Raw genomic sequence first — 27,155 nt, 5'->3', positions numbered from 1 at the left:
CTAATCATAATTGGAACAACAACGACAGTAGCTCACGTTTATTAAAGATTTCTTCTGTGCTAGGCATTTTACTAAAGATAAAGTGCCAAGGCATTTTACAACCAAAATAACCTTGTTTATTTAGAATTCTTTCTGTGTGAATGCTGATATGCACATTTTCACTTCCTGTTCTTTATCATTGTTCTCTCTGGTCTGTGCTTCTCTGTGCCCCCTCCCCCCATCCTCTCTGCCATTGTCTGCACTATCTTATTCCCTTTACTATTTATATACCAGTAATTACCATCATATACACACAGTGAATTATCTGTCTTGTTCTGTACTTGTGATTTTGATAAATCCATGGAGGGCTATTTTTAAATAGCTGATAATGAAGTTATTGTCCATCCATACAATAAATTACCAGCTCCAGTTTAAATTCTTTTTGGAGGAATGCAGAATATAAAAGAATACTGTGATTGCTGCCTTTCCAAATATTGTCTCTTTAAAAACTTTAAGCCATTTACCCTTTCTAGCATTGCTTGATAAGGAACTTTAAAGAAACACACACACACACACACACACATATCAGCTATTTGAGGAAAGGGCACCCATGGGTTACAAATGACTTAAAATCTGCTCCAGTTGCACAGTAGTAAATCCTTCTCTGTAACCTTCTGTGCATGACAATAGTATCCAAGACTCTTTAAAATGCTAGGAAACTGGTAGTAAAAAAGACAAACGAAGAAAACTTAATATCATCATAAAATTCATGACTCTTTCTCCATAATCACCCAACTAAACAAATCTGACAAACAGGATGGTAGTGATGATTAAAAAAAAATCAGTATTGACCATGTTAGAGAAAAAGAAGTAACTACAACAATAAGATCATAAAATGTAAGCACTAGGAGTATTCAATGCTGTAAAAGTTAAGTACTTTCAGAAGTAAAATTCCTTGGGGAACACCAGAGGAGGCTCTTTGTTTGACAACAAAAATGAAGTGTCTAGTAAAATTCCTTGTGTTTAGACACTTTCTGGACCTTCTGTGATAGGTAACGTGGACCAAAGCCAGCATCAGAAGCTCCTGGAATAACAGAAGCAGTCAGGGTCCGTAGAAAGCATATGGAGGAGGCATCAGGATAGTGTAATTTGAGGGGCCCTAAGGAATCCCCTCTGCCACCTCTGCTGAGGACTGAAATTTTACCATTGGAGAATCATTCTTTTATGTTCATCTAAGAAGAGGTTTCTGAGAAGAGAAAGGAGGTGGAAGAATGGGGGACAGTGGGTCTTACTGAGAAAGCCAAAGGACAATAAAAGGACACAGGGCACCATAAAAAGTGAGAGAAGGCATCACCACACAGGACCTAAAGGAAACTTGAAGAAGAAAAGGGCAAGTTTGAAAAAAGAAGTATACCTTTTACAATTTTGATCAGCTAACCCTAAAGCACCATTTCTCACCCTTGGCACCATTGACATTTGGGTCATATAATTCTTTGTTATAGGGGGCTATCTTGTAGTGAATGTCCCGAACAGGATGAAGATTAGTGACTCAGTTGGAAAGTAACCAGAGAAAAGCTCCCAGCTGAAAGGATCCTAGGAAAGTAGAATCCTCAAGAGGGTATTTCCTCAAGAGGAGAGATAGCCTATTAATAATGCTATAGGGTGTTTAGCAGCATCCCTGGCCTCTACCCACCTGGTGCCAGTAGTAACTCCCTTCGTCACAGTTGTGATAACCACAATGTCTCCAGACAGTGTCAAATGACCTCTGGCAGGTAGGAGGGCAAAACTCGCCTCATTGGATAACCACTGCCCTAAAGGATCAATTTTCTCCCTAAGCTGGGCAAGACCTTTTCCATCCCTTCTACCAGTTTGCCCTTCCCAATTTTTTGTTCCCACTCTACACAACAGTGGGAAGATTTACAAGCTCATCAACATGAAAAAAGAATCAGAAATCCATTTTTAAATTATAATAATCAGAGCAGAGAGATATAGCAGGAAGATCTGACATGAATGCCTCTTCACTCCATATATTGTTATCCTTTGATAATTCCACAATTCTTGGATTCTGCCTTTGTTTCCAGAGACGTTTTATTCTTTGTCCATTACACAAGACCAGTTCCAGGAAGGGATGTCCAGTAAAACTCAAAAAGATTTGCCCAATCCAATTAACGCTTATACAAGTGAACCAAGGAAACCATTAGTCCAGATCAGTAACCAAGCAACTTTGTTATGCATAAAAATTAAGTTATTTTTGCAATTAGAGATACTGAAGAGTGGGCTTCTAACATCTTGGCTCATGTGAACCAAACCCTTTTCTTTCCCTTCTCTCTCCCCTCCTTTGTCTTTTTTCTCCTTCCCTCCTTCCTTCCCTCCATCCTTCTTTCCTTCTTTTTCATTCTCTTTCTTTCCTTGTAGGTATACCTATTCTTTCCTCTATGAGAACAGGAAGGGACACGAGAAGGAAAGCGATGATGAAGCATTAATTAGAAAAATAAATAACACCCTCGCTGGAAGGAAAATTATATTAATGGGTTTAGAAGAGCTTAAACTGCTATATCATTTTTGCCATTGAGTCATTAGTGTGGCTGTATAATAGAGTCAGAGGCCCAGAAAGTGGCGATTTATACTTCTTCTACTGACTTCTGATTCAGAATTATTATAAGATCTGTAGGGGAAACATTCCTCTTGGAATTGAAGCTAATGAACTGAAACAATCTATAGAAAGGCAGTTTAATTACTGAACATTAGAAATTAAATAATGTATTTCTCTATAAAATATTAATCTTTCCCTTTATTATTTTTGTATGGTCGCAAATTAAACACATGGTGAATAATAGGAGAACTAAAAATAAGGAAGCTTATCTTTTTGCCCTCTTTTTGCCCCATGGGTAAGGCAATTAATCTCTCTGATCCTCAGTTTTCCCACATGTGAAAGTTAGGAGATTGGACTAGATTATCTTTAAGAATTCTTCCATCTCCAGAATTTTATGATCACGGGGAAAATATAACTCAAACTGTCTGGAACTGAAAGAGAAAAAAAAAAACCTATGCAATTCTACCAATTACGGAAGGTAATTACACTGTAGCATACATGATTTCTATGCAAGAGCTAAAAGGTTATAAAAGCAAAAAAAGCTTCTTTTATTGATCAAAGCTCTTGACTATAAAGTAACATGTTTCACTCTTAAAGTCTTCTTTAAATTAGAATGATTCATTTTCAGGCGGGGCAAGCAACTTTGAGAGTCTGCTGGGTTCCGTGCTGAGAATGTCAGCTACATTACGGCAGAGGGTTCTTCAATAGGAAGGAGGGGCAGGGATCCAGAAGCAAAACAAATTCACAACTCCAAGAGCTCAACCACAAACATCAGAGAATGGCTCTGCAGTGGTGTTTTGACATTCATTCTGGAAGGCCTACCACTGCAAGCATGCGGATATCTGTTTCTAAATTCATGGAAAATAAATCCCAGTCTTTATCAGAGAGATAAGGTCCAACTCTGTTCTTATGGGAGCTCTTGAAAAAGTACAGCCTAGATACCTTCAGCTGCAGGCAAGCCCCCATCAGAAGAGTCATTTCTTCGAGGCTTTGGTACAGATGCTAACATTAAAGTGTGCAGGGAGAGATTCAAAGAGGGAGAATTTAAGCATTCATTTCCTCTACAGGGACCCTGAATGTGTGCTGACCCTGTATGGTCTAACATAAAAAGTTTTATCAAAGATCGCCTGACTTTGGACTACAAAATAAAATCCACTCCTATTCCCTAGGAAATCCAACTTTCACGTATGGATGTAAATCCTCCAATTTGTAGACCTACCCACAGTATATAGAAAATTTAAGGGCAAGAAATCCTTCTTTAAGTGGAAACAGAAATACTGTGCATCATTAAGGAAATACATTCCATCACCTGCCAGATCTTGAAATTCTTGGCTCTGGTTCTTTAGGCACAAAATCATGGTCTGAACAGCTTTTCTTAAAATGATCTTGGCCTTCATTGGCATTCCTACAAAGGGATACTTCATTGGTATCATTAGATACTTTGGAATCTTAATGGAAAATTCTCCCTAAGTAGTCAAAAACAAATAGTCATTTGTGGGATTTTATTTGGAAGGAAAATACACTGGGAGAGGTAAAGCCAAAGCAGGAGCGTCTCTGGAAGGGATGACAGCTCAAGTATTCCTTGGATTTACAGCCAACAGACAGGCTTGGAATGGAAATGAATCTCTTAAAAATACCCTGACCCGAAGAAACACTCCTCATTCAACAGCAGGCCAAATTATGTGTCATGTATTCTTATTTACAACCTCGAACACTTTTTAAGAATATAAGAAAAACAAAAAGAATCAACTAAGAAGTATAAACATGTACAAAGCTTTTTAAGTCTTTCATGCCAAGGAATTGGCAGACTCCTTGAAAACTGCTAGCACTCTTTTTTTTTTTTTAAATGAGCACATCTTGAAATATCGCTCTGAGATGCGGTGGTTTTGCTAAGATTATTGTTCTTGTTGTTAACAAATACATTGGAACTCAGAATTATTGATATTACCAATAATACAGCAAATTGTGTATTTTATTCTCCATGTATTTATTGAGATTTGTCATTTATATTCTTTTTTTGTGTTGAAAAATATCTCTGCAGACCTCCTTCAAGAAACTCTGCCACTCAATATGATTAATTTTTGTCTAATGAAAAAGTGCAGAATTGGTCCCATAACGTGGAAATGTTTGGACTTAAAAAAATAACCCACTGGCAACTCTATATTAAATACATATTTTATCTTCAAAATATCTTTGGGTTATTCTCCATAGATTGGAAGGTCACTTCTTATTGTTCTTAATGTTATACCCAACATTTTGTTTTTATATAAATACTATATTTGAATTTAAAGGAAGGACCTGCCCTTTGCTCTAACTGATAAACAAGATATCAAGTAGTACACACTATGGTCGCTGTAATGGAAACTTAGAAGAGTGCACTCTAATACGAAGGCATAAGGTGACACTTTTATTATAGATTCATATTTTTATTGGAGTGTTATAGAGTCTTTTTCCCTGAAAACCTCTAAGTATTATTTGTACATCCATCCGATAAAAATTATAAAGTTGGAGGTAGAGTAGAAAGTGACAGGTAGAGTAAAAAGTGACAAGGATAATATTTTTAAGTGCTCTCTGGTTTTATGGTCCCACATGTTTTTCTAAAATCTATTTATTTTTAAGATTATTCTATTTGAAAAAAAGGAAATCCAAAGAAATGTCTTATTTCACATGCACATTTCCTCAAACCCTATAGTCTTCAAGCTACTTGTCTAGCACCATTTTCTTTCAATATTCTACAGGTAGGAAAGAATATGAAGCGAATGGGTTGTCTTATCCCAGGACCAACTTTAGGCATTACTAACACTCAAGATATCCCTGAACAGGACTCTGGATGGTACTGCAGGGAGTGATAGTTCATAAAACAAACATAAGCAAAACTTCTTTGATGTACTCAGCTGCATTTCCCAGATGTATGAAGGAGCTCGATTCTCTTTAATATTCCCATTTCCTAGCACTCCAAGAATCTATTTCTGAAAACATCACATTATTTATGTTCTTCTTCCTCTATGCAAAAACCTACTGCCATATAAAGGAAATATTATTTAAGGGTTGTTTCTCACATTTTCCATAGAATTCACAGAAGTTTTGAGTATAAATACTGTTTAAGTATAAAATTAGCATAATACTAATTTGGTTCTCTAGCTTTTCTTTAACTCTCCTAACAAGGAGTATAAAACTTACCCAGAGCAAGCAGGTATTCCTTTCCTTAGAACAGGTTCAGAATTAACTACCAAATCAAGGAGATAGGCTTTTCCTTGTGAAAAGTATTGTTCTGTTGTAAGGGAGTATTTATGGCATAGAAGTAGACTTAAAAGGAACTCTTAAAAGTAAATTTAAGGCACGGGAATATGTACTTTCACAAACAGTCGCTGTTTACCTGTACATGAATAATCATCAATTCTGATGTATCCAGTTTTGCAGACGCACATGAAAGAACCCGGGGTGTTAACACACATAGTATTCTCACGGCAGTAATGACGTCCTTCAGCACACTCATCAATGTCTGTGAAGGAAGAGGAGGGCAAAGAGGTCAACAGTGGCCAATACTCTAGAGTTTCCCTATAATTTTCTTTGGTGGGGAGAGGGCAATGGTTTCCAATTGAAAAGCATTTTTTAAAAGTTTTCAAACCATCTCTAATAGGAATGTTTGATGTTCAAGTGACAGAAACCATAAACATTTTTTTCCAACAGCTCTTGCTGGAATTTCAAAGATGTCTGTATATTTCAACTTGCAACATTCTAAATATATTTAGAAATTTTCAGTGCATTCATCTACCTGTGTTTGATAAAATGAATCAGAAAGTACAAATCTGGCTACGTTAGAGTCTTGGAATCTTCAGACTCTGAGCCTATCGTATATTGTTTTTTGATTCACTGGCTATTTTCTATACTTGGGGAGACCCTAAGAGGTAAATAAGATATTCACATACATCAGAACTTGAATAACTTCACTTAAAGACATGAAATCAATAACATGTAGCTTATCAGAGATACAAGTAGAGTACAGCTATCCCAGTAAGTGTCTGAACAGAGATGAGATTACAATGTAGAGACCTGATATAAATGAGAAACTGTAAAAAAAAAAAAAAAAAAAAGGCATATTGAAGAACTTCCATAGCAATTCAGACACCAGGTTTTGAGTGTAAAGACTTACACATGGTAAGCCATAATGGGCTCTAGTACTAATTGGAAAGAATGTGAATTTTTACAATAAGACCGTCCCCATTTTATAGCGCCTCTGTGCATGGAATATAAACTATCTTACAAATATTTTATCATTATGAAATACTCTTTATGAAGGGCCTGAATGCATGGGCCAGGCATGGCATTTCTCCTCCAGAAGTCTGCTTTCTCAAATCCTTATGCTGAATCCACAAAGTAGCAGTGCTCTCATTTGTACTAGTAAGAGAAATGGGTCAATTTTAGGAGATATCAGGTGACCTACTACTACAGAAGTCATGCTATTCCTATAACCTCAGCTATGTTCCCAGACCTGAGAGTATCACAAGAAGTAATTGATAAAATCTCAGAAAGTTGTAGGTTAGAGGGGGACCTTGGCAATCATCTAAGCTAACTACTTATTCTACAGATGGAAAAATGGCAGTCTAGAAAGGCTCAATTTTCTATTCAACTTCTAGATGAAAGGTAATGCAAAAAACGACACAATAAATTACAAACCTCTTACCATACAAAGCTCTTCCCAGCCGTGGCCCTGACTTTTTCAGTTTTATAGCCTATGACCACACCCTTTCCTCCCTCTCAGGGTTCTGGCCACACAGAGCTTCTGGTCAGTTCTCAGATGGACCTGCTCTTTCATATCTGCCTGCCTCTGTACATGCTGTCCTCTCTATTCCTTCTTTCCCTATCACCAGTCTTAGTGGATCTTGCCCACCAGTGGATTATCCTTCAAGAATCTGTTTAGGGGCGCCTGGGTGGCTCAGTTGTTAAGCATCTGCCTTCGGCTCAGGTCATGATCCCAGGGTCCTGGGATCGAGCCCCACATCGGGCTCTCTGCTCAGCGGGAAGCCTGCTTCTCCCTCTCCCACTCCCACTGCCTGTGTTCCCTCTCTCGCTGTGTCTCTCTCTGTCAAATAAATAAATAAAATCTTTAAAAAAAAAAAAAAAAAGAATCTGTTTAAACGTCTCCCTGTGAAAACTTCCCCAATGAAGTAAAATGCTCTCTATGCAGTGCTCTCTTGGAACTTTGTGTTTCCCCTGCAGATTCATCCGCTGTACCTTTATTAACTTTTGTAGGCTTCTTCTCTCCAATAAGCCTTATATACTCCTCCAGGGTAGAGATCATCTATTCGTGTCTCTTAACTCTAGCTGCACATTATAGTCATCTGGGATGCTTTTTAAAAACATTGGGTCTTGTGCCAACTCTCAAACCCCCATTCCAAATCTGATTTAACTATCTGTGGTGGAACACAGACAATGATTTCTTTTTTAAATCTTCTCCATGATGAGTCTAATGCAGGGATCAGCAAAATATTTCAATAAAGAGGTAGATAGTAAATATTTTAGGCTTTGGGGCTTATAGGATCTCTGTTGCAACTTTAACTCTGTTGTTCTAGCATGAAAGCAACCGTAGGCAAATGTAAATGAATGAGCCCGGCAATATTTCAATAAAATTTTATTTACAACAACAGAAGTTGAATCAGATTTGGCCTGAAGACCACAGTTTGATGACCCCTGGTCTAATGCATAAGCAGGGTTAAGAATCACTAAGTATGTAGTTCATTTTTGTATTCACAATACCTTATAGAGTGTCTAGGATATTTCAGGGTCAATAAATGCTGCCGAATGAATGAATAAATGCTTCAAGGCTGGTTTAAGGAAGAGCTAAGAATAGATCTCAGATTATCTGACTCCTAGTATAATACGCTTCTCATGATACCATGCTACTTCTAAATGTTTGCACTGGTCTGCAAGGAAAGTATCACATTCAATTACAGCCTAAAAATCAAACTACGGGCACCCTGGGGGAATATGATGAAAACTCATTTGCTTCCAGGGTCTTAAGATAATAATAGGAATCATATGGGACAATTAATGTGCTCAGCTGGATCAATGGTCTTTAACCCCACTCTTCTGAGAGAGTGCTGCAGAGAAGTGAAAGTTACTGAAAGCCACTTCAGGAGTCCCCTGGGCTTAAGCTTGTGAACTAGAGGGATGGCCATGAAGAAGTTCATGTGCACAAAGGTATAAAGAATTTACCTTTGGGAAAGAAAGCGCCAAGAATAATGAACACAACTCAGTGGAGACATCTTGGTTATCAAAGGGGAGAATTATTGAGTACACTGTGGCCCCTCCTCAAAACAAGACGAGTTCCTAGTGAGAGACCGTATTTTCTGGTAGAGTCGAGGATGTAGCTTCAGGGCCTAGGGCAGGACTGAGTCCCAGCTGGAGCAAGCATTAATTACTGAAGGCACTGTCCCTCTTTCCAAACAGTATGCTGGGGGGGAAGCCTACCTCAGTAGGAGGAGCCACCAAACCTGGCAAATCAAAGTCAAGTACACGAAGCACAAGAAATGAGAACTTTGAGAGTATTAATGTCCTATGAGAAGAGACAGGGAAAAGGGACAGTTAGGGTGATTTCTGTTAATGGGTCCTATTTACAGCCAAAGTTATCAGATAGTTTGGTTTATAAGATAAATAAGGATGTTTTGTGAAAGGGCACATGGGCCTAAATACTATCTCTAATAGTTGCCTGTGGTGGGTCTACATCTCACATATTGGGAGACATTGGCCAGTTCCATTTTCTTTTGTAGATGTTACCCTTGAAGCTAGCATATGATCAGAGAAAACACAATGTAGGGTCATAAAGCAAAATGAGGAAACCTATTTAACGTGAAGCCTTTTAGGAACTTGAATGGTTTCGATCACAAAGAAATAACTGGATTCATGAGCTAGAGATATGAAGTGTCAGGAACAGTATTGTGGGGGGAGGGGAGTAAAACACCAAAAAATATAAGTGCAACACTGTATACCCAATTGCCAGTTGTCTTTTTAAATTTCTCATGCCCCGTCTTCAGAAAAGGAAGTCCCCAAAGAGCCTCATTTAAAACCGCAAAGCTACATAAATGTCATTTCTACTTATATGTGCAGATACTCACAGGCCCCAAAACGGCACGACTAAAAAGTGATCTGGCAGAAAATCATGTTCAAACTTAGTCCAGGGTATATTTTTGTTTGAAATCCCAATTCAAAAACTTAATGTCAAATTCTCATGATTCAGTTCAATTCTCGACACGCTTATTGAATGTCTTCTATGCCCAAGTCCCTTTCCTGGATTTTCAGTCATATTGATGACCCTGAGCGGTAGAACTACAGTCATAGGTGGAGAGTACCAGGGATGGCGTTTGCTGCAATAGAACTTTCTACTAGGCAGACAGTACTGCACAAAGTTGGAAAGAGCTGCCACAGAAGGTAGCTCCTGCCAAGAGGAAGCATTCAAGCACGGGCTGGACATGCTGTAGAGATTCGTGCAAAGGGCACGCTGCCGGACCATGTGGCTTTTAACAACACAACCAAAATTCAGTACAAACACAGTTAAAGCATAGGTCCTGCCCTGAAAGAACTTACCATCCTTTTAAGTACTATCAGCATCAGCCACATAATGCCTTCTATGTGTTAAGCCTGCACTCTAGAGAACAGTATCTCCATGAGAGGCTCATGGTTCCTTAAAAACAGAGGATTGTGTGGTCAAATAAGTTTTCAGGACCATTATATTACTATTCTTCCTCCATCTTCCTCCTTAAAACTCACCATGTACGTGAGGAAATTACAGGCTCTGAAATACCTAGTCATGTTTTTAAAATGTTCACTCATTAATTCAACAAGTATATAATGCACTTGCAACATGTCTGAGTGCTGCATTAGGCAACAAAGATAAATTGTAGCTGAAGAAATAACACTTAGACAATAATGCTATGAAGTGTTGCATACTATATAACGGAAACATATACAATGTGCATTAAATAGGGAGCAACCAACTTCTTTAACACAGTGCCTTTTTTGTTCTGAGCTTATTAATGCGGAACAAATTTGGGAATTTACACCTGGTGATATAAATAATTTTATAACTCTTCCCCCCCCCAACTTGAGGAGCTGATAATGAAATTAAGAAGCCTGGATACAACATGAATAAGAGCATAAGGTCTTATATACCAAGTACCAGAAAAGAATAGAATAGAATAGAATAGAATAGAATAGAATAGAATAGAATAGAACAGAATAGAATAGAAAAGAAAAGAAAAGAAAAGAAGAAAAGAGAAGGGAAGGGAAGGCAAGGGAAGGGAACAGAGGAAAGAATGCACTCACTATCAGGACTGGTATTCAGAGGAAAGTTGGTGACTAAGAGCAGGGACAACCAAGGACAATTTGCTGGTTGGTGTGGCAGGGCATGAGGTAGATTTTGAAGAAGTAGGTTTACAGTGACAGACTTATACACAGAAGGAGGGGGCTGCCACAGAACAGTTTCCTGTCAAATAGAGATGCTCAATGATGAGCAGGAGGACTGTAGACATTGGAGTCTAGTGTAGGCAGCATAGGCAGCAAAGACATGAAACACTGAGGAACAGTGAATATTCCATTTGGTTGGAGTTTATGCAGGAAATAAAACAGAAATACGGCTATGGGAGAGGAGACACAATGGGAATGCACTTAAATCTCCAACAAACACAAGAAAGGTATCTTCCTTGCTGTGATATGGAAACATGAAAGCATTTGGAAGGAGGGGAGTAGGGGAAGTGGCATAGAAAAATAAATCTCACGAGAGTTGGTAAGATGGAGCAATTGTGGAGCTGATGAGAGAGGTATGATTGAGGTGAGGAGAAGTTCATTAAATTAAAGTAACCTCCCTAGCCCCAGTTTCTCCACATTACTTATCAGTGTCTGAAAATATCGTATTAAGTTATTTGTTGGTATGTCTGTTGTCTCTTTCTATTGGAACAGAAGATTCGGGAGGGTAGAGACCTTATTCTAGGACAATGGCTGGCCCTCCCTAAAAATCTGCTGGATGAATCAATGAATCCTTTCATGGCTTTTCATCTAGAAGGAGAAAGGATAAGTACCCTAATCCACACTGGTCTGACCTGGAGCTCCACTTGGCAGAGCGAATCCTTTGTCTTCCCAGTACATTGCCCAGGCATTTACTTAGACATGAGCTTTTTGTAAGCCACTGTGAACACAAGCCACTGTGGTAAAATACAGTCTTGCAGGAGGAAGGACCCTGTGGTGGGAATAAAGAAGGCTGGGTTCTAGTCTTTGGCTCTGTTATAAACCTGACAGGCATTTCATCTCTCTGGACCTTAATTTCATCATCTATAAAAACAAAGGCTAGAATTTCCATGTCTTTACCAGCCCTCATACTTTACAATTCTAACAAAGAGAACATGATTTCTATGGTTGCAGGGGAGAATCCGATTCTCCAGGATTTTGTAGGATACATGGTCATCCTCCAACAAACTTAAAAAGCATAAGTAAACTGTGTTTCTTACACTTGAACAACCTCTCTTGCCCCAGGATAATTCAAGCTGATCTATTTTAGAAACAGGAATTTATAAATTTTTAAATTCCCTTTTATCCTATCTGAAAGCTGCAGCTGACTTTGTAATTATTCAGAATCACAGATTTCTAGACCTGAAAGGAACTACAGAAATCATCTAACCTAACCGCAGTCATTTACAATTAAAGACACGGGAGGCACAGAAATGCCAAAGACAAATTAAGAAGGTGGCAGGAATCAGATCGTGAAACTTTCATGAGCCACATTAAAAAATCTGAACTTCATCCTATATGAAATGGGAAAGCTTTTAGGAGAGGGTTCCTTGAATCAGATCTGGGTTTTTGGAAGATTCTTCCAGAACAAGTTTACACAGTTAATGAGTGGAAATCAGAATGACAACACTGTTTCCAGACCCCAGATCCCACATTAATGTTCTGTTTGGCCTATGGAGTCGTCTCCTTGGAGACTGTCCTTGGAGGCAGTGGGCACTCAGGTATGATGCCCCCTCTTCTGTGGGCTTCTGACACACAACCTGGCTATCCACCTCTCCCCTCCCCCCCATCTTATGCTTTGTATGTCACTGATGCCATTAAAAAAAAAAATGCTGTATTTCTAAGGCTACAGAATTTTATCTCAATTTTGCCCTGTAAAAGGATTATATCAGCATGTTAATGAACACTAATGCTTTCTTTCTCAGCCAATAAAATCTTGAAGTCGTGCAGCTCAACAGCAAGGACTCCACATATTGAAGAGGAGCACGCATCGGTATGGGTTAGAATTACTAAGTCTTGGCCCACCAGCTGTGAAAAACTGGCTTGGCAAAGTTGGCAAAGAGATCAATGACTTAATTCATAAACCAGGAAAAAAGCCTAAGTTCTGAGAAATGTAATTCTGGAAAGAGATTTGAGAATAACATTTGGGAAGATAAGAGTATTTTTGAAAATAAAAAAAAATTTTGCAAGTAGGCTGCTCAGTAAAAAATCAGTGAAGAATAAATTAAAATGTCATTTACAAATAGGCTAACATTAAAAGGAATTGCAAGCAATCTTATTTGAAGTCAGTGGCATTAACAAGTTTGTTTACCAAATATTCATTTTTATATATTAAAAACTATATCTATCATGTGCTACTGACACACATGATTTTTTGACATCTCAAAATAAAAATCATATATTTTCTTCATTCATCTTTTTAAATTCATTCATTGTAAATTATACGGTACATTCCTCAAGAGTAAAAGCTCTAGTATTGTATCATTGTTCTTGCTACTTTTAATAGGATACATTATTCCTAGCTTTAGGATTCCTGCATTTAAAACAGATATACACAGAGACATGCAGTAGAGAAATTTGAGACAGGGTTGAGAGTGATCGTAAAATTATACCTGTGGGAAAAGGTGAGATCATTTGGAATACTAAGGGGCTGAGATAACAAAAGCATGAGTAGTTTATCCATGTAAGTAATATTTATTGAATTCTTACTATTGCCCAAGGTACTAACAACGACACCAATGGCATGGCCTTGAAGAAGACAGATGTGGTATCTGACTTTGCAGAGCTACGGTCCTTCTCAAAGACAAGTAATAATTTTTAAAAATGCTGTGGGAATTTGATAAGGATAGTGCCATCTGGAACAAAATGTGAGCACTCCAAATCTTACAGGCAAGGTAAGGCTTTTAAGAGGGTGTGACATCTAAGCAGAGGACTAAAGGAGAAGTAGTTAGCCAAGTGAGATGGGAAAGAGGAGAGCATTTCAAGCAAGAGAACTATGATGGAAAGTGAAAAAATCTGATATATTCAAAGAATAGCAAAACATTAAATGTGGCTAATGAAGTAGCAGGAGCTATTTTGTGTGTAGATCTTGTAAGACACACAAAAGAATTTGACCTTATCCTATGATCAATGGGAATCTATTGAAGTTTTGTAAGTCAATTTTTTATTATATCATATGTACACAGAGTATAAACTGTAAAAGGTACAACATAGTGCAAAATTAAAGTCAGTCCAACCCACAGCCACTCAACTGTCCCACTCCTAATCTCCTAACCACTTTTACCAATTTCCTGTGCAACCTTCCAGAGACACTGTCTGCCCATATAGGGATATGCACGTGTGTGTGTGTTTTGGGGGTGTGGTGGAGGGGATGCTTCCCCTCTAAAGGGTGCAAGTGAATGAAATGACATTAAGCAAGATCTTTTTAACTGCAAGGTACAGGATGGATGCGAGAAGAGCAAAACTGGAAGCTAGGAGGAAGCTCACTTGTAGTTTGGCTTTCTGTATCTGGGACAGTATATTCTAGTTGCATATGGAGAAAGTGTGGAGATATGGATATATATGTTGATAGAGATCAGGAGAGAAGACAAGACTGGAAGTCAAGATCTGGGAGCCTCAAGCACAGAGGAGGTAATTAAAGCCATGGTATTAGACAACATCACCCAGGGAGAGGGTGCAGAATGAGGAGGAAAAAAATAAGACGGGGGCCCTGGGGAACTTCAACATTTAAGGGACAAGTAAAGCAAGGAGGCTGAAAAGATCACTCAGAGAGGTAGCAACAAAACTAGAAGAGGGTTGGAGGTAGACGAATGTTGACATAGTGGTCAGCAATCACCTTTCAACACCTTCTATATTTGAGGTAATCCCCACCTCCCCAAGATGGAAGTCACAACTCGGATTTCAGCATACTTGGCAGCCAGTCTATAGCCTTGTAACCTAGGACTTTCCATCGCGAGCCCTTATGCGAAACTTCAATTCAGAAGAGAATTCACAAGGAAGCAAGGTTGTGAAATCTAGCAAGCAGGGTGGAGAAGGCGTTCAGCATTCAGGATAGGAGCAGTAGCACGGGTTCTGGAGTCCGGTCCCAGACGTCATCAGTGAACAGTAGGCAATATTCGTGTGAGTTGTAGTGTTGACACCACGAGGCAGAGGTAGTGGGATCTGTACCCACGTGTGACATGTGTGGTCCTGGCTGAACATCATCTAAACCTGTCCTTTCACATTTATTGTGAGCCACCCAACATCCTTCAATATATTCCTTTTCTGCTTTAACTGCCAGAGTGGGTTCTGTTGTTTGCAACTCTGATCCCTGATCAATACAATGTAGTATCATGAAGACAAGGTAAAGAAGTATTTCAAGGAGGGAGTGATCAATAGAATTAATTGCTGCCTAGAAGTCAAGCAAAATGCGGGCTGAACGAGGTCTGATTTAACATTATGGAAGTTATCAGTGACCTTGGTGAAAGTTGTTTGGAGGGGAGCTGGGACGAAAAATCTAGACTGAAGTAGGTGAAGGAGAGCCTCTGACACGAAGAAATGGAGGCAGTGAAAATCAATTACACCTTTCAGAGATTCGGATAAAAAGGGGAAGAAGGTCAATAAAACAAAAGCTAGAAGGGATGTGTGGTTAAGGGAGATACGTGAGCATATTTAAATCCTGATGGGAAGGAGCGAATGGAAATAAGTTGAAAACAGAGTTTGAGGGGATAATGGATGGAATAAGTTTCCTCTGAAGCCAGGAAGAGATGAGATTCAGTCCTCAGATGGACTCATCACTCCCAAGAGAAAGGGTATCTATTCCACCGAGACTGGGAAGAAGGAAGAAAGGGTGGGCATGAGGCATGTGGGTTTAAGTAAGGGGAGCAGAAGGGGGGTTAGTTTCTGTTCTCTGTTTTGTTGGTAAAGAAGTTTCCTGTTGAGAATAAGAGAATGGGTAGAATCAAAAATTTGCATGGAGTGGTGAAGGTTTACAATAATCATTGTAGGAAATGAGAAGAAACTGAGCTGGGCTGCATAGTAAGATTACTCAAGCAGAGAATAGCACCCAGCAGGGTTGGCAGCCAAGCTCCCACAGGTCTACCACTTGACATTTTTATAACACTTTGGTTCTGGTGGTGCATGTTCATCTGTATTATATGTTAATTCTCACAACCCTGTGACTTAAGGGGCACTTAGAGAGTTACCCCCTTTTCACAGCCCAGGAGCCTGTATGAAGTGGGGAAGTTGCCCAAATGTTTGCGGTAACTTAGTAGTTTGCAAATCGTGAATAGAATCACTCCATATAACCCATGGTTCCTCCACAATCTGGTCCCTATTTCAGCAGTTTGATCTAACACCCCTAGCTATAATCCTCCTGTTGCAGAAAAAAACTCCAAAATACGTCTTGCTCTTTCCCTTTCCTTACTCCTCTGCCAATCTAAATTGGATTCATTCTTCAAGGCCCAGATGAAGCTCCAATTCCTGCCCAGTGTGTCCCCAACCTCTTTGGCCATGGGGAGTCCATCTGTCTCTACTTCTGCACTTTTTGTCTGGGCTTATTCATGGCTAGTTAGTAGCTATTTTGGCCGAATCCAATTTGCTTGAAATTAAGGAACAGACAGGCTCATTTGAAAGATTGCCTTGTCACGTTGGATTTGAAAATTCATCAAGTTGAACAGCACTCTTTCCAAAAAGGCAGATTAGTATTTTTAAATATTAAAAACTAATTTAACAAAGATATATTTATTTTGCCAAAAACAAGAGTTTCAGTCATTACAATATCCAAATTGATGCCTATTCAGAGTTATTAATCTAAACATTACATCAGTGCTTTCATGAAAGATATGGAACCACTCCAATTTCCAACTGCTTGTTTATACATAGATTACCGACTAAACTGCAATGTTAAATTTGACAATCTTAATCAATGTTTAACGTTGATTAGGAAGTATGACCTCACAACAACTCAGTACCAACAACCATAGTCCTACATTTTCAGTCCCATTTCTTCACTATCACGTTCTTCTTTAAGGATATGAACAACTTGTAAAAATCTGTTTCGGAGCACATTCTTTTTTTTTTTTTTTTTAAGATTTTATTTATTTGACACAGAGAGAGAGAGATAGCACAAGCAGGGGGAGCAGCAGGCAGAGGGAGAGGGAGAAGCAGGCTCTCCACTGAGCACGGAGCCCGATACGGGGCTCGATCCCAGGACCCTGGGATCGTGACCTGAGCCGAAGGCAGCAGCTTAACCGACTGAGCCACCCAGGCGCCCCTAGGAGCACATTCTTTGTATCAAAGAAAAATTACTTGGAGGAAAGTTAAGATGGAATAAAAAAGTAAAAATGAAAATATTCTTCTGTATTATTAAAATCCCAGGAACCTATTTTTATATCATACCAATGAATAAGAGATGTAATTTCAAGCCATAATGTCCAAACACATGAGGCTCTTCTTGTTCTGCAACAGTCATTTGCCCAAACAAGTCAAGTTCTTTTCCACAACGTATCTCAAATCTCTCATTTCTCTGTCAGGTTCATTTAATTTATGACTAACTGCTTCCTGCAATCCACAGCCAGTGTTATCTCCTAAAAACTTACTCGTATGTCCATTCATGGTACTGATAATGAAACTAACATTTATTCTCATGTCTATTGCTTTGACTGTGTCATTTCATTTTTCTTCATAGCATCACGTTTTCACAAAGGATCCCAAACAGAATCTCAGGGCCACTGAACCAAAGTTAGATTTGTTTTATTTGTGCAATTCTTACACGTTTCTAGCTATACTGTTCCCTGCCATTAACCATGCTGAAATTTCCGTCTCCTATCCAAGTCTTTTTTCAGATATCCTTGATGCAATGAGATTATCTTATTTTATACTGGAGTTGGTTTTCTTGGAAGCAAATGAACACATGAAGAAAGGAAGAAACTGCAAAGGGAATGCTATTGGTGGTTTCATTTCAAGCAAGTGTTAGTTGACTTCGAGACTTTTAACAGATTTAACTAGAACACATGACTTGGATTTTTTGGAAGGCAAAATAAAGCTGGTATTTGTAATATAATCTCTAAGTTATATCTGACCTGAAACTTAATGGAGTTGCAAAAGTTCCATCAATTAAATTTTTAAAAATTGTTAATCATGTGACAAGCCACATATCACTTCAAATGGATTCTTTTCCAGGGGAAAAGATTCTTTTTTAAAAAAATAGTTTTCATTTAATGAAAAAATAATAATAAACCACTGCTTCATATAAGATACCTGCAAATGGTCTACAATGAATCGCTTAATTCTAAGCAGACGTTTTCTTCCTAGTATTAATAAACAAGTACATGCAAATAATTACCAGGTATTTTATCCTACTACTCATCTACAGAAAAATAACATAAATTCCCACTGTTACATTTAAAGTTTTATCATATAATTTGCAAAATGAGGATAAATTATGCATACTCTATATCTAAGAACTGGTTAGAATGTTATTCAGACCAGAAACGAATTTGGCATAAAGTGATTTGGTTCTGGAAATAATCCATGGTAACTTAGCTACTGAAGTAGTTAAAGACCTCATTATAATTGGCTTAAGCTATGAGACAATATCATCATATGGACTCTCAGCGTATTTTTGCCTCAAGTCCTCAATAAACTTAACAGTGAACATCTTCGTTCCAAAAATAAATTCATGTTGCATGAATTGGCTGACACACTGGTAGTAATAAATACATGTTTAATCACAAACTTTTACCAAGGACTTACTTTTCTGGAAGGCAATTTTTCACATACTTCATCTTACTTAATCTTATTTGACCTCTGCTTTCCCAACCTAATAACACAAATGTGCCCATTTAATAGACGAAGAACCTGAGGCTCAGAGATATTAAGTGATTTGCACAAGTTCTCACAATTAATAAACTGCGGAGGTAAGAATTAAGCCCAAGTCTTCTTATGCAACGTTCTTTCCATAACATCAGTACTGCCCCCACTCGTCAAAATTGGCAAGATTTTGATTTGAGCCACATAAACATTTTACATTCATTTGTCTGCTAAATCTCAAAATTTCTTCTGACATATATTTTTTAGACATCATTACAGGTAGCTGCTCCTACAAATCTGCAGAGTATCTATCTGGGTACTAGACTGACTCTTGCAAAAGATGGGTATACAAAATAAGTATTTGTTCCCATTTACTACTTTTCAGCACTGACACAATTGAGCAGTAAAGGCGTGACAAAATTATAAATACTTTTTAACATTGGCAGGCAGCAAATGTTTCTTGCATACTACAAAGAAATGCAAAGGTAAGCAGTCTGGTAAGAATAGGGGGCCAAACAAAACTCAAAATCATACCAGAAATGTAATAAAGTTACAGACCATGGATACAAATTTCCATTCCTACTGATGAATCTGAGGGTTCCCTTCAACGTCTCCCCCGTTACTTCTGAGTGTACCCTGAGTGTTTCTATGGGCTCAGGAATAAATCAACATATACTTGCTATCACTGCCTACAACCCTGCCCCTGGGCATCCCCTGGGCCTTTTCCATGTTCTCTTGAGTCTCTGCCAAAGCTAGTGCATATCCCCATGTCCCTACTTTTGTCCCTTTAAAAGAGCTGCCATTTCCAAAGCTTCAAAACTCTTGAGACATCACACAGTATCTTCTTCAGACTGTTCAGAGCTACTCAAAAATGAAAAAAAAAAAAAAATTCTTCTCTAATTTTGTTTTGTTCTTTGGAACTTAGGCCCTACAGTAATCTTGTTTATGTCCAAAATATAAATTTATCCTCTTCCCCATCATCACATTATGTCTTTCCCACATTCACTGGCAAAGCCAGCCTGAAGTGTCAGGCAGCCCTTACATGCTCGTACATAAACTCCTCTGCACTCTTGGTATAAAACCAAAGCCCTCAAGAAGATCAAATAATAGTAACAGAAACTGGGGATAGGTATCATGCTCACATACAGCTATCTTCCTAGTATTTACTTAATTAACCAGTGGTTCTCAACCGGGAGCAATTTTGTCCTCCAGGGGAAATTTGACAATGTCTGAAGAAAACATTTTTGGTTATCACAACTGGGAGTACGGGATACAAACACGGTTGTGCTATTGGCATCTAGTGGGTAGAGCCCAGGGATGCTGCTAAATACCCTACAATGCACAAGACAACCCTCCATAACAAAGAATTATCCAGTCCAAAAAGTCAATAGTGCTAAGGTTGAAAACCCTAGTTAAAACTCCCACCACATGGGGGCGCCGTGGTGGCTCAGTCGTTAAGTGTCTGCCTTCAGCTCAGGTCATGATCCCGGGGTCCTGGGATCGAGCCCCGCATCGGGCTCCCTGCTTGACGGGAGGCCTGCTTCTCCCTCTCCCACTCCCCCTGCTTGTGTTCCTGCTGTCGCTATCTCTCTCTCTGTCAAATAAATAAATAAAATCTAAAAAACAAACAAACAAAAAAACACAAAAAACTCCCACCACATGATAAATAGAAATATAGGACCACACAGGCTCAATAATTCATCTTTCTAGGCAGGAGCATATTAACTAAAGAATAATTCAAAAGTAATGACAATTCTTGAAAACTCATCCTTAGAAGGATATCAATACAGAATTAATCTAGAATAATCCTCTTCAAACTTTAATGTGCATAAGAATCACCCGGTAAACTTATAAAAATGCAGATTACTGAGACCCAACCTTGACCCAATTAAGCAGAATTAAGGGTGAATCCAGGAATCTGTATTTTTTAAAGATTTTTTATTTATTTATTTGACAGAGAGACACAGTGAGAGAGGGAACACAAGCAGGGGGAGTGGGAGAGGGAGAAGCAGGCTTCCCGTGGAGCAGAGAGCCCGATGCAGGGCTGGATCCCAGGACCCCGGGATCATGACCTGAGCCGAACACTTAACTGACTGAGCCACCCAGGCGCCCCAGGAATCTGTATTTTTAACAGCCTCCTCAGGTGATTTTGATGCAGCCTGAACCACACAGTAAGAAACCATGTCAAGGAAACCAAATTGTATACCAATAAAAAAAAAAAAAAACTGAGACTCTGAACACTGAAATTTCTCTCCAGTTGAACATATGGCTAAAAAACACTGGATAGTTACCAAATAATTAAGATAATCAATTAAATAAGCTGTATGCCTTAAACCAGTACTCTTCAAATTTTCAAATGCATAGGAGTCACCTGGAGATCTTGTAAACATGCAGATTCTGATTCAGTAGGTCCGAGATAAAGTATGACATTCTGTATTTCTAATGAGCTCCCAGGTAATGGCCTATATTGGTCTGTGGACCAGCACATTGAGTACTAAGGTCTTAAAAAACAACTGCCAAAGAGAATAAAGTCAGGACTACTTACATTAACAAAGCACAAAACCAATAATCACAAATCTTGTTTCCATCTGCATCTGGAAAATGGACATAGACTTTAAATGCTACCTCTATTAGAAAGTCAGCTCCATGACAGCAGGAGCTTAATCAGTTTTGCTCACAGCTATATGCTCACCACCCATTCAGCGCCTGGCACATAAAGCATGCTCAACAAATACTGTGAATAAATGGGCAATGAACAAAGAGTCTCTAAATGAAGTCTGGTCATTGATAGAAACCAATCATAAATCAAAATTCCTAAAAAGAGCCTATAGCTCCATCTCAGAGAGAAGAAAGTGTAGCTGGAACACAGGAGTGAAAGTGCACCTGGCTCTGGGAGTTCCAAACAGATCAGATCCGGCCACTCGCCCTGACCAAATCCAAAGGCAAAGAAAAGAGTGGTGGTGAAACCAGAAAGGAATTTATGTCAGTGAGGCCAACACTGGAAAGACAGTGGACTAAGTCTCAAAGACTGTCTCCGAAGTACTGAAAGTACTTCCAAGTTTATATAAGGCAAATGAGGGACAAAAGTGGGTAGGTAGGTGCAGGTGGGCAGCAAAGGTCAAATCCATCATTGTCTTGGGGTCAATCACAAGCAAGGTTCTTGCTGGCTCAGGGCAGTCCTTATTGCTTAAGAGAGTAGTTTTTGTTCATATCAGGGGATGCTTTGCCCTCAGGGTCTTTGGCCTGAGCCAAGAGACAAGCTGGAAAGGACCCAACTAGAAAGTGTGAGGTCAAAATGGAGGCAGCTGAAGTCCTCTTTCAAAAGTACTTGTTCTTAACCCTATTTAATACATAGATGTATCATTAATTGATGACTGATTCATAATTTCTTCTTTATATAGTATCCAAAGGTGATCATGAACTCCAACAGACTTAAGCATGAATATTTTCTAGAGAAGTGCATTCTTTTTTTTTAATTTTTTATTGTTATGTTAATCAGCATACATTACATCATTAGTTTTTGATGTAGTGATCCATGATTAATTGTTTGTGCATAACACCCAGTGCTCCATGCAGAACGTGCCCTCTTTAATATGGGTTCTAGAGGGGAGGGGGGTGGGAGGATGGGTTAGCCTGGAGAAGTGCATTCTTTGGAAGAAAAAAAAATCAGCTGACCATGAAAGTCACACAACTATGGTGTTTTGTTTCAAAAGGATAGTATATGGGTAGCACTGATTGTTTCTTCAACTTCCTTTGCATAAGAATCTATGGCTAAGAAGTTCAGAGAAGTGCACTCCTTATTAGGTTTGATTTTAAAAATTTAAAGTCTTCCGTTCATATCAGAGGAGACCATGGCTTCAAAGAAAAAAATGCCCTTTTCCTCCAATTTAAATATCTTAATGATGTTCAAGTTTACAAATGAACAGAAATTGTTTTTGAGTCAGCAGAAGCTGAAGTTAAGTATCACAGAGAGTAAATGATGAATGGGCCCAGAAGAACTGCTAATGCAAGTTCAAATTTAGCTGGGTCACTTGATAGTGATTTTCAAAAGCTTTTCACAAAACTTCTCAATTGGAGAAGGAATAATTTTTATGAAAAACAAAACACACACACACACACACACACACACACACATACTGATCTCCTCAGCATAGTGAACATGTTAAATAGATGTTCCTAAATGCCTAAAAACACTTATGTTTCCATAGATGGCCTTCATTATGTTGAGGTATGTTTCCTCTAAACCTACTTTATTGAGGGTTTTTATCACAAATGGATGTTGTACTTTGTCAAATGCTTTTTCTGCATCTATTGAAAGAATCATATGTTTCTTATCCTTTCTTTTATTAATGAGGTGATTTGTAAATATTGAACCACAACTGCAACTCAGGAATAAATCCCACTTGATCGTGGTGAATGATTTTTTCAATGTATTGTTGGATTTGGTTTGCTAGTATTTTATTGAGAATTTTTGCATCTATGTTCATCGGGATGTTGGCTTGTAGGTCTCTTTTTCAGTGGAGTCTTTATCTGTTTTTTGTGTTAGGGTAATGCTGGCCTCATAGAATGAATTTGGAAGTTTTCCTTCCTTTTCTATATTTTGGAATAGTTTGAGAAGAATAGGTATTAACTTTTCTTTAAGTGTTTGGTAGAATTTACCTGTGAATCCATCTGGCCCTGGACTTTTGTTTATTGGGAGTTTTTTGATTACTGATTCAACGTCTTTGCTGGTTACCGGGATATCATATTAATTCTGACAGTTGTTTTATGTGGCAACTTTTTCAATTGGTTGGATAAATAGATGATGCCTTTAAAAGTCCAATTCCTATTTGAAAACATCAGAAATGCTTTTGCTCCTCTCATTTTTTTTTTGTTTGTTTGTTAATTTGTAACTGTGATGCTTAACTTTATTTGTTGACCCAAGTAAGCCATTGGGTGACCGATATTTAGTCAAACATTATTCTGGGTGTGCCAGTGAGGGTGCCTCAGGATGAGATTAACATTTGAATTGGTAGACTGAGGAAAGCAGATTGCCTCCCTAACCTGTGGGGCCTCATCCAATCAATGGAAGACTTGAATAGAACAAAAAGCTGAGTAAAAGGGATATTTTGCCTGCCTCACTGTGAGCTGGGATATTGGTCTTCTCCTGTCCTTGAACTGAAATTTACAACATTGGTCTCCTGGTTCTCAGATCTTTGGACTTGGACTGAAAGTATACCATGGGCTCTCGGGATATACAACTTGCTGACTGCGGATCTTGGGATCTTCTCAGCCTCCCTGAGCCAATTCTTTATAATCAATCAATGTCTCAATCAATCAATCTCTCTCTGTCAATATATGTCCTATTGGTTGTTTTTCTGGAGAATGCTGGTTAATATAGTAACCTTGGGCTTTTTTTTATTTAAGAAACTCTACCATAACACACAGAGAGTGCATCATTAGCCATAATTTTGAAAGCTACCGTGTCTACTAGAATTCCCTAATTAATCCCACAGGGCTCAGTCCTCTGGTTATTTATCCCCTCTCTGTTAACAGGCCTCCCGTTAACTCCAGTGGGGACTTGTGTGCTGGGCTTATAATCAGAGGATTGAGCTCATTCTGCATCTTTCTCTTCATATCTCTTGCAGCAACTCTGTGGGGCTATCACTCATTCCTAAAGAAGTCCTCTCAGATTGCCTCTGTAGTCCATAGTTAATGATATGCAGATATTGTCTATGTCAGAAATTCACACTAAATGAATTATTTGTGAAGTGGTAATCAGCTGAGAAAGAGAGAAAAAAGGAAGGAAGGAAGGAAGGCAGGAAGGAAGGAAGGGTAGGAGGGAAAGAAAGTTTGTTTTCCCATTGTCTTCCTATGTGGGTTATTTACCATGGTTTCAGCTCAGTACAGATTCTCTAATAACAATGAGCTGCTTTCTGGATGGAGTACAGATTATCTTTCCTTTTCAGAAACATTCAATTTGTAAGACCAGTTAGCTGCTTTAAAAAATGTCTCTCTGAAGAAAAATCTATATGCTATTCTTATTTATAAAAATAAGAATTAGATTAGGTATCTAATAAGTAAATTAAAAGTAGTAAAAATTTAAAAACACTGAATTTATAGATAGATGATATGAATTTGAACCCTGGATTTACTGGGTACACAATTTGGGGCAAATCATTTGATTTCTAAGCTCTTTAGTTTTCTTAAGCACAAAACAGGATATTATAAAAATGCCTGCATCATAGGACTGCTGGAAGAAATCAGATATTGTATCTAGAAAGTATATTAAGTGTCTCTTAGGAATCATATGGTTATTAGGAGTAGGTGATATTTTTTATGACAGCCCTATTGACAAACAATGGCAGGAAAAAAGAACACAAAATAGAAAAAAATAGGGAAATTACTTGTTTTCATTAAGAGTTATGCTCACATTACTTCGCACACGGGCTAGAATCTCCCAAAATGCAGAATAAGAAACAAAGGCGAAGAGGTATCCTTAGCCAAAGGATTGCATTAAAAAGACAGGAAGGAAATGAGAGGAGATAGTGTTCTTCTGATAACAGGTTAAAAAGAAAAGGAAAAGAAAAGAACGAAAGAAACAAAGAAAGAAAGTAGATATCTAAATATAATTTATAATTTATGTTTGCAGGTGTCCCATGCCTGGCACATAGCAGGTAATAAACTAATGTTTATTAATATTCTAATCTCCACATGCAAATGGCATTTAAATTAAGCACAATCTACACGTCAGACATTTAATGTTCAAGTGAGTTGCTTTGCAAATTGTAGACAGAATTAAAATCTTAAGTAAAAACTTGAGTGTACAGTAAAAGCAAGAGAGAGATGGGGAAATTTCTGGGATTTTTGGTCCTTTCAATATGCAATGCCATATTTCAGTGTACATATAATTTAATAAATAACAAGTGTGTTAAATGAATGAATGCCTTCTCTTGCACTACTCAAAATAATTTTTAAGGACCAAAACATACCAATTTAAAACAACTGGATCCCTTTTTACCTATAAAAAATCAATATCACAATTAGACTTTCTTATGCAATATAAGCACAATTCAATAAGTTCAATGCTTGTCCTCAATAATTCTTTAGTGATGAGGTAGCCTAAAAGTGCCCATCTGTTCCGCATATCTAAGCATTTCAAACCATCAATAAACAAATATCTCTTAAACTCTACACTGTCTATCTCCTAAGTCAAACAGAGAAAGACATGTATCATATGACCTCACTGATATGAGGAATTCTTAATCTCAGGAAACAAACTGAGGGTTGCTGGAGTGGGGGGTGGGGTGGGAGGGATGGGGTGACTGGGTGATGGACACTGGGGAGGGTATGTGTTCTGGTAAGCACTGTGAATTGTGCAAGACTGTTGAATCTCAGATCTGTACCTCTGAAACAAATAATGCAATATATGTTAAGAAAGAAAAAAAGAAGAAGAATGTAGCAGGAGGGGAAGAATGAAGGGGGGGAAATCGGAGGGGGAGAGGAACCATGAGAGACGATGGACTCTGAAAAACAAACTGAGGGTTCTAGAGGGGAGGGGGGTGGGAGGATGGGTTAGCCTGGTGATGGGTATTGAGGAGGGCACGTTCTGCATGGAGCACTGGGTGTTATGCACAAACAATGAATCATGGAACACTGTATCTAAAACTAATGATGTAATGTATGGGGATTAACATAACAATAAAAAAATTAAAAAAAAAAAGAAGTTTATAAGAATTCGAGGAAAGTAAACAGTCTATGACAAGACACAGCTGGGACAAATATAACGAAGCATACATACATGAGTTCTTTAATAAATAATACAGTATATAAGAAAGTATATTACAACTGGACAACTGGATATAAACCAGTATAGAACAAGGTACAAATTCTTTGGCCAGATACAATTTTAAAATAGATTTGAGAAGTTAAATCTGTGTGCTTAATTCATCAAGAAAGTGTTCAGAAAGAAAAGAAAAAGTAAGTAGTCTAGAAGTATAATTAAATCATGGATAGTCAGGCCAAAAAGCAAAAGGGATTTCTGCCAAATTATAGAAGTTTGCCACAGCTACCATAATAAGTTACCACAAACTGGTGGCTTAAGCAACAGAGATTTATTGTCTCACAATTTTGGAGGCTAATCTTCCAAAATCAAGGTGTTGGAGGGTTGGTTCCTTCCGAGGGCTGTGAAGGACAATTTGTTCCATGCCCCTTGCCTGGCTTCTGGTGTTTTGCTGGAAATCTCTGGTGTTCCTCAGCTTGTAGCTGCATCACCCCAATCGCTGCCTTCATGCTCACATGACATTCTCCCCTTGTGTCTATGTATACATGTTCCCACTTTATAAGGACAACTGTCATACTGGAGCACGGTCCCACCCTTTTCCACCAGTATGACTTCATCTTAACTAATTATACTTGTAGCATTTCCATTTCCAAATAAGGTCACTTTCTGAGGTACTGTGGATTAGAACTTCAACATATGAATTTTTGAGAGACACAATTCAACCTATAACACAGATGAACCGTCCTGAGG

General features: G+C 38.3%; 1 protein-coding gene across 4 annotated transcripts in view; it reads right to left on the bottom strand.

The window, feature by feature from the left end:
• The window catches only part of NELL2 (neural EGFL like 2), a 324,370-nt gene that overhangs the window by 140,333 nt on the left and 156,882 nt on the right, over window positions 1-27,155 (bottom strand). For all 4 annotated transcript variants that reach the window (XM_032420483.1, XM_032420482.1, XM_032420484.1 and 1 more), the window contains one exon: window positions 5,949-6,074. In XM_032420483.1, the coding sequence (XP_032276374.1) occupies window positions 5,949-6,074 (126 nt within the window). The remainder of the gene's footprint in view (window positions 1-5,948; window positions 6,075-27,155) is intronic.

Source organism: Phoca vitulina, unplaced genomic scaffold (assembly GCF_004348235.1).
Source record: "Phoca vitulina isolate PV1807 unplaced genomic scaffold, GSC_HSeal_1.0 scaffold23, whole genome shotgun sequence".
NCBI classification, from domain to species: domain Eukaryota; kingdom Metazoa; phylum Chordata; class Mammalia; order Carnivora; family Phocidae; genus Phoca; species Phoca vitulina.
This window is presented reverse-complemented; position numbering and strand designations above follow the sequence as displayed.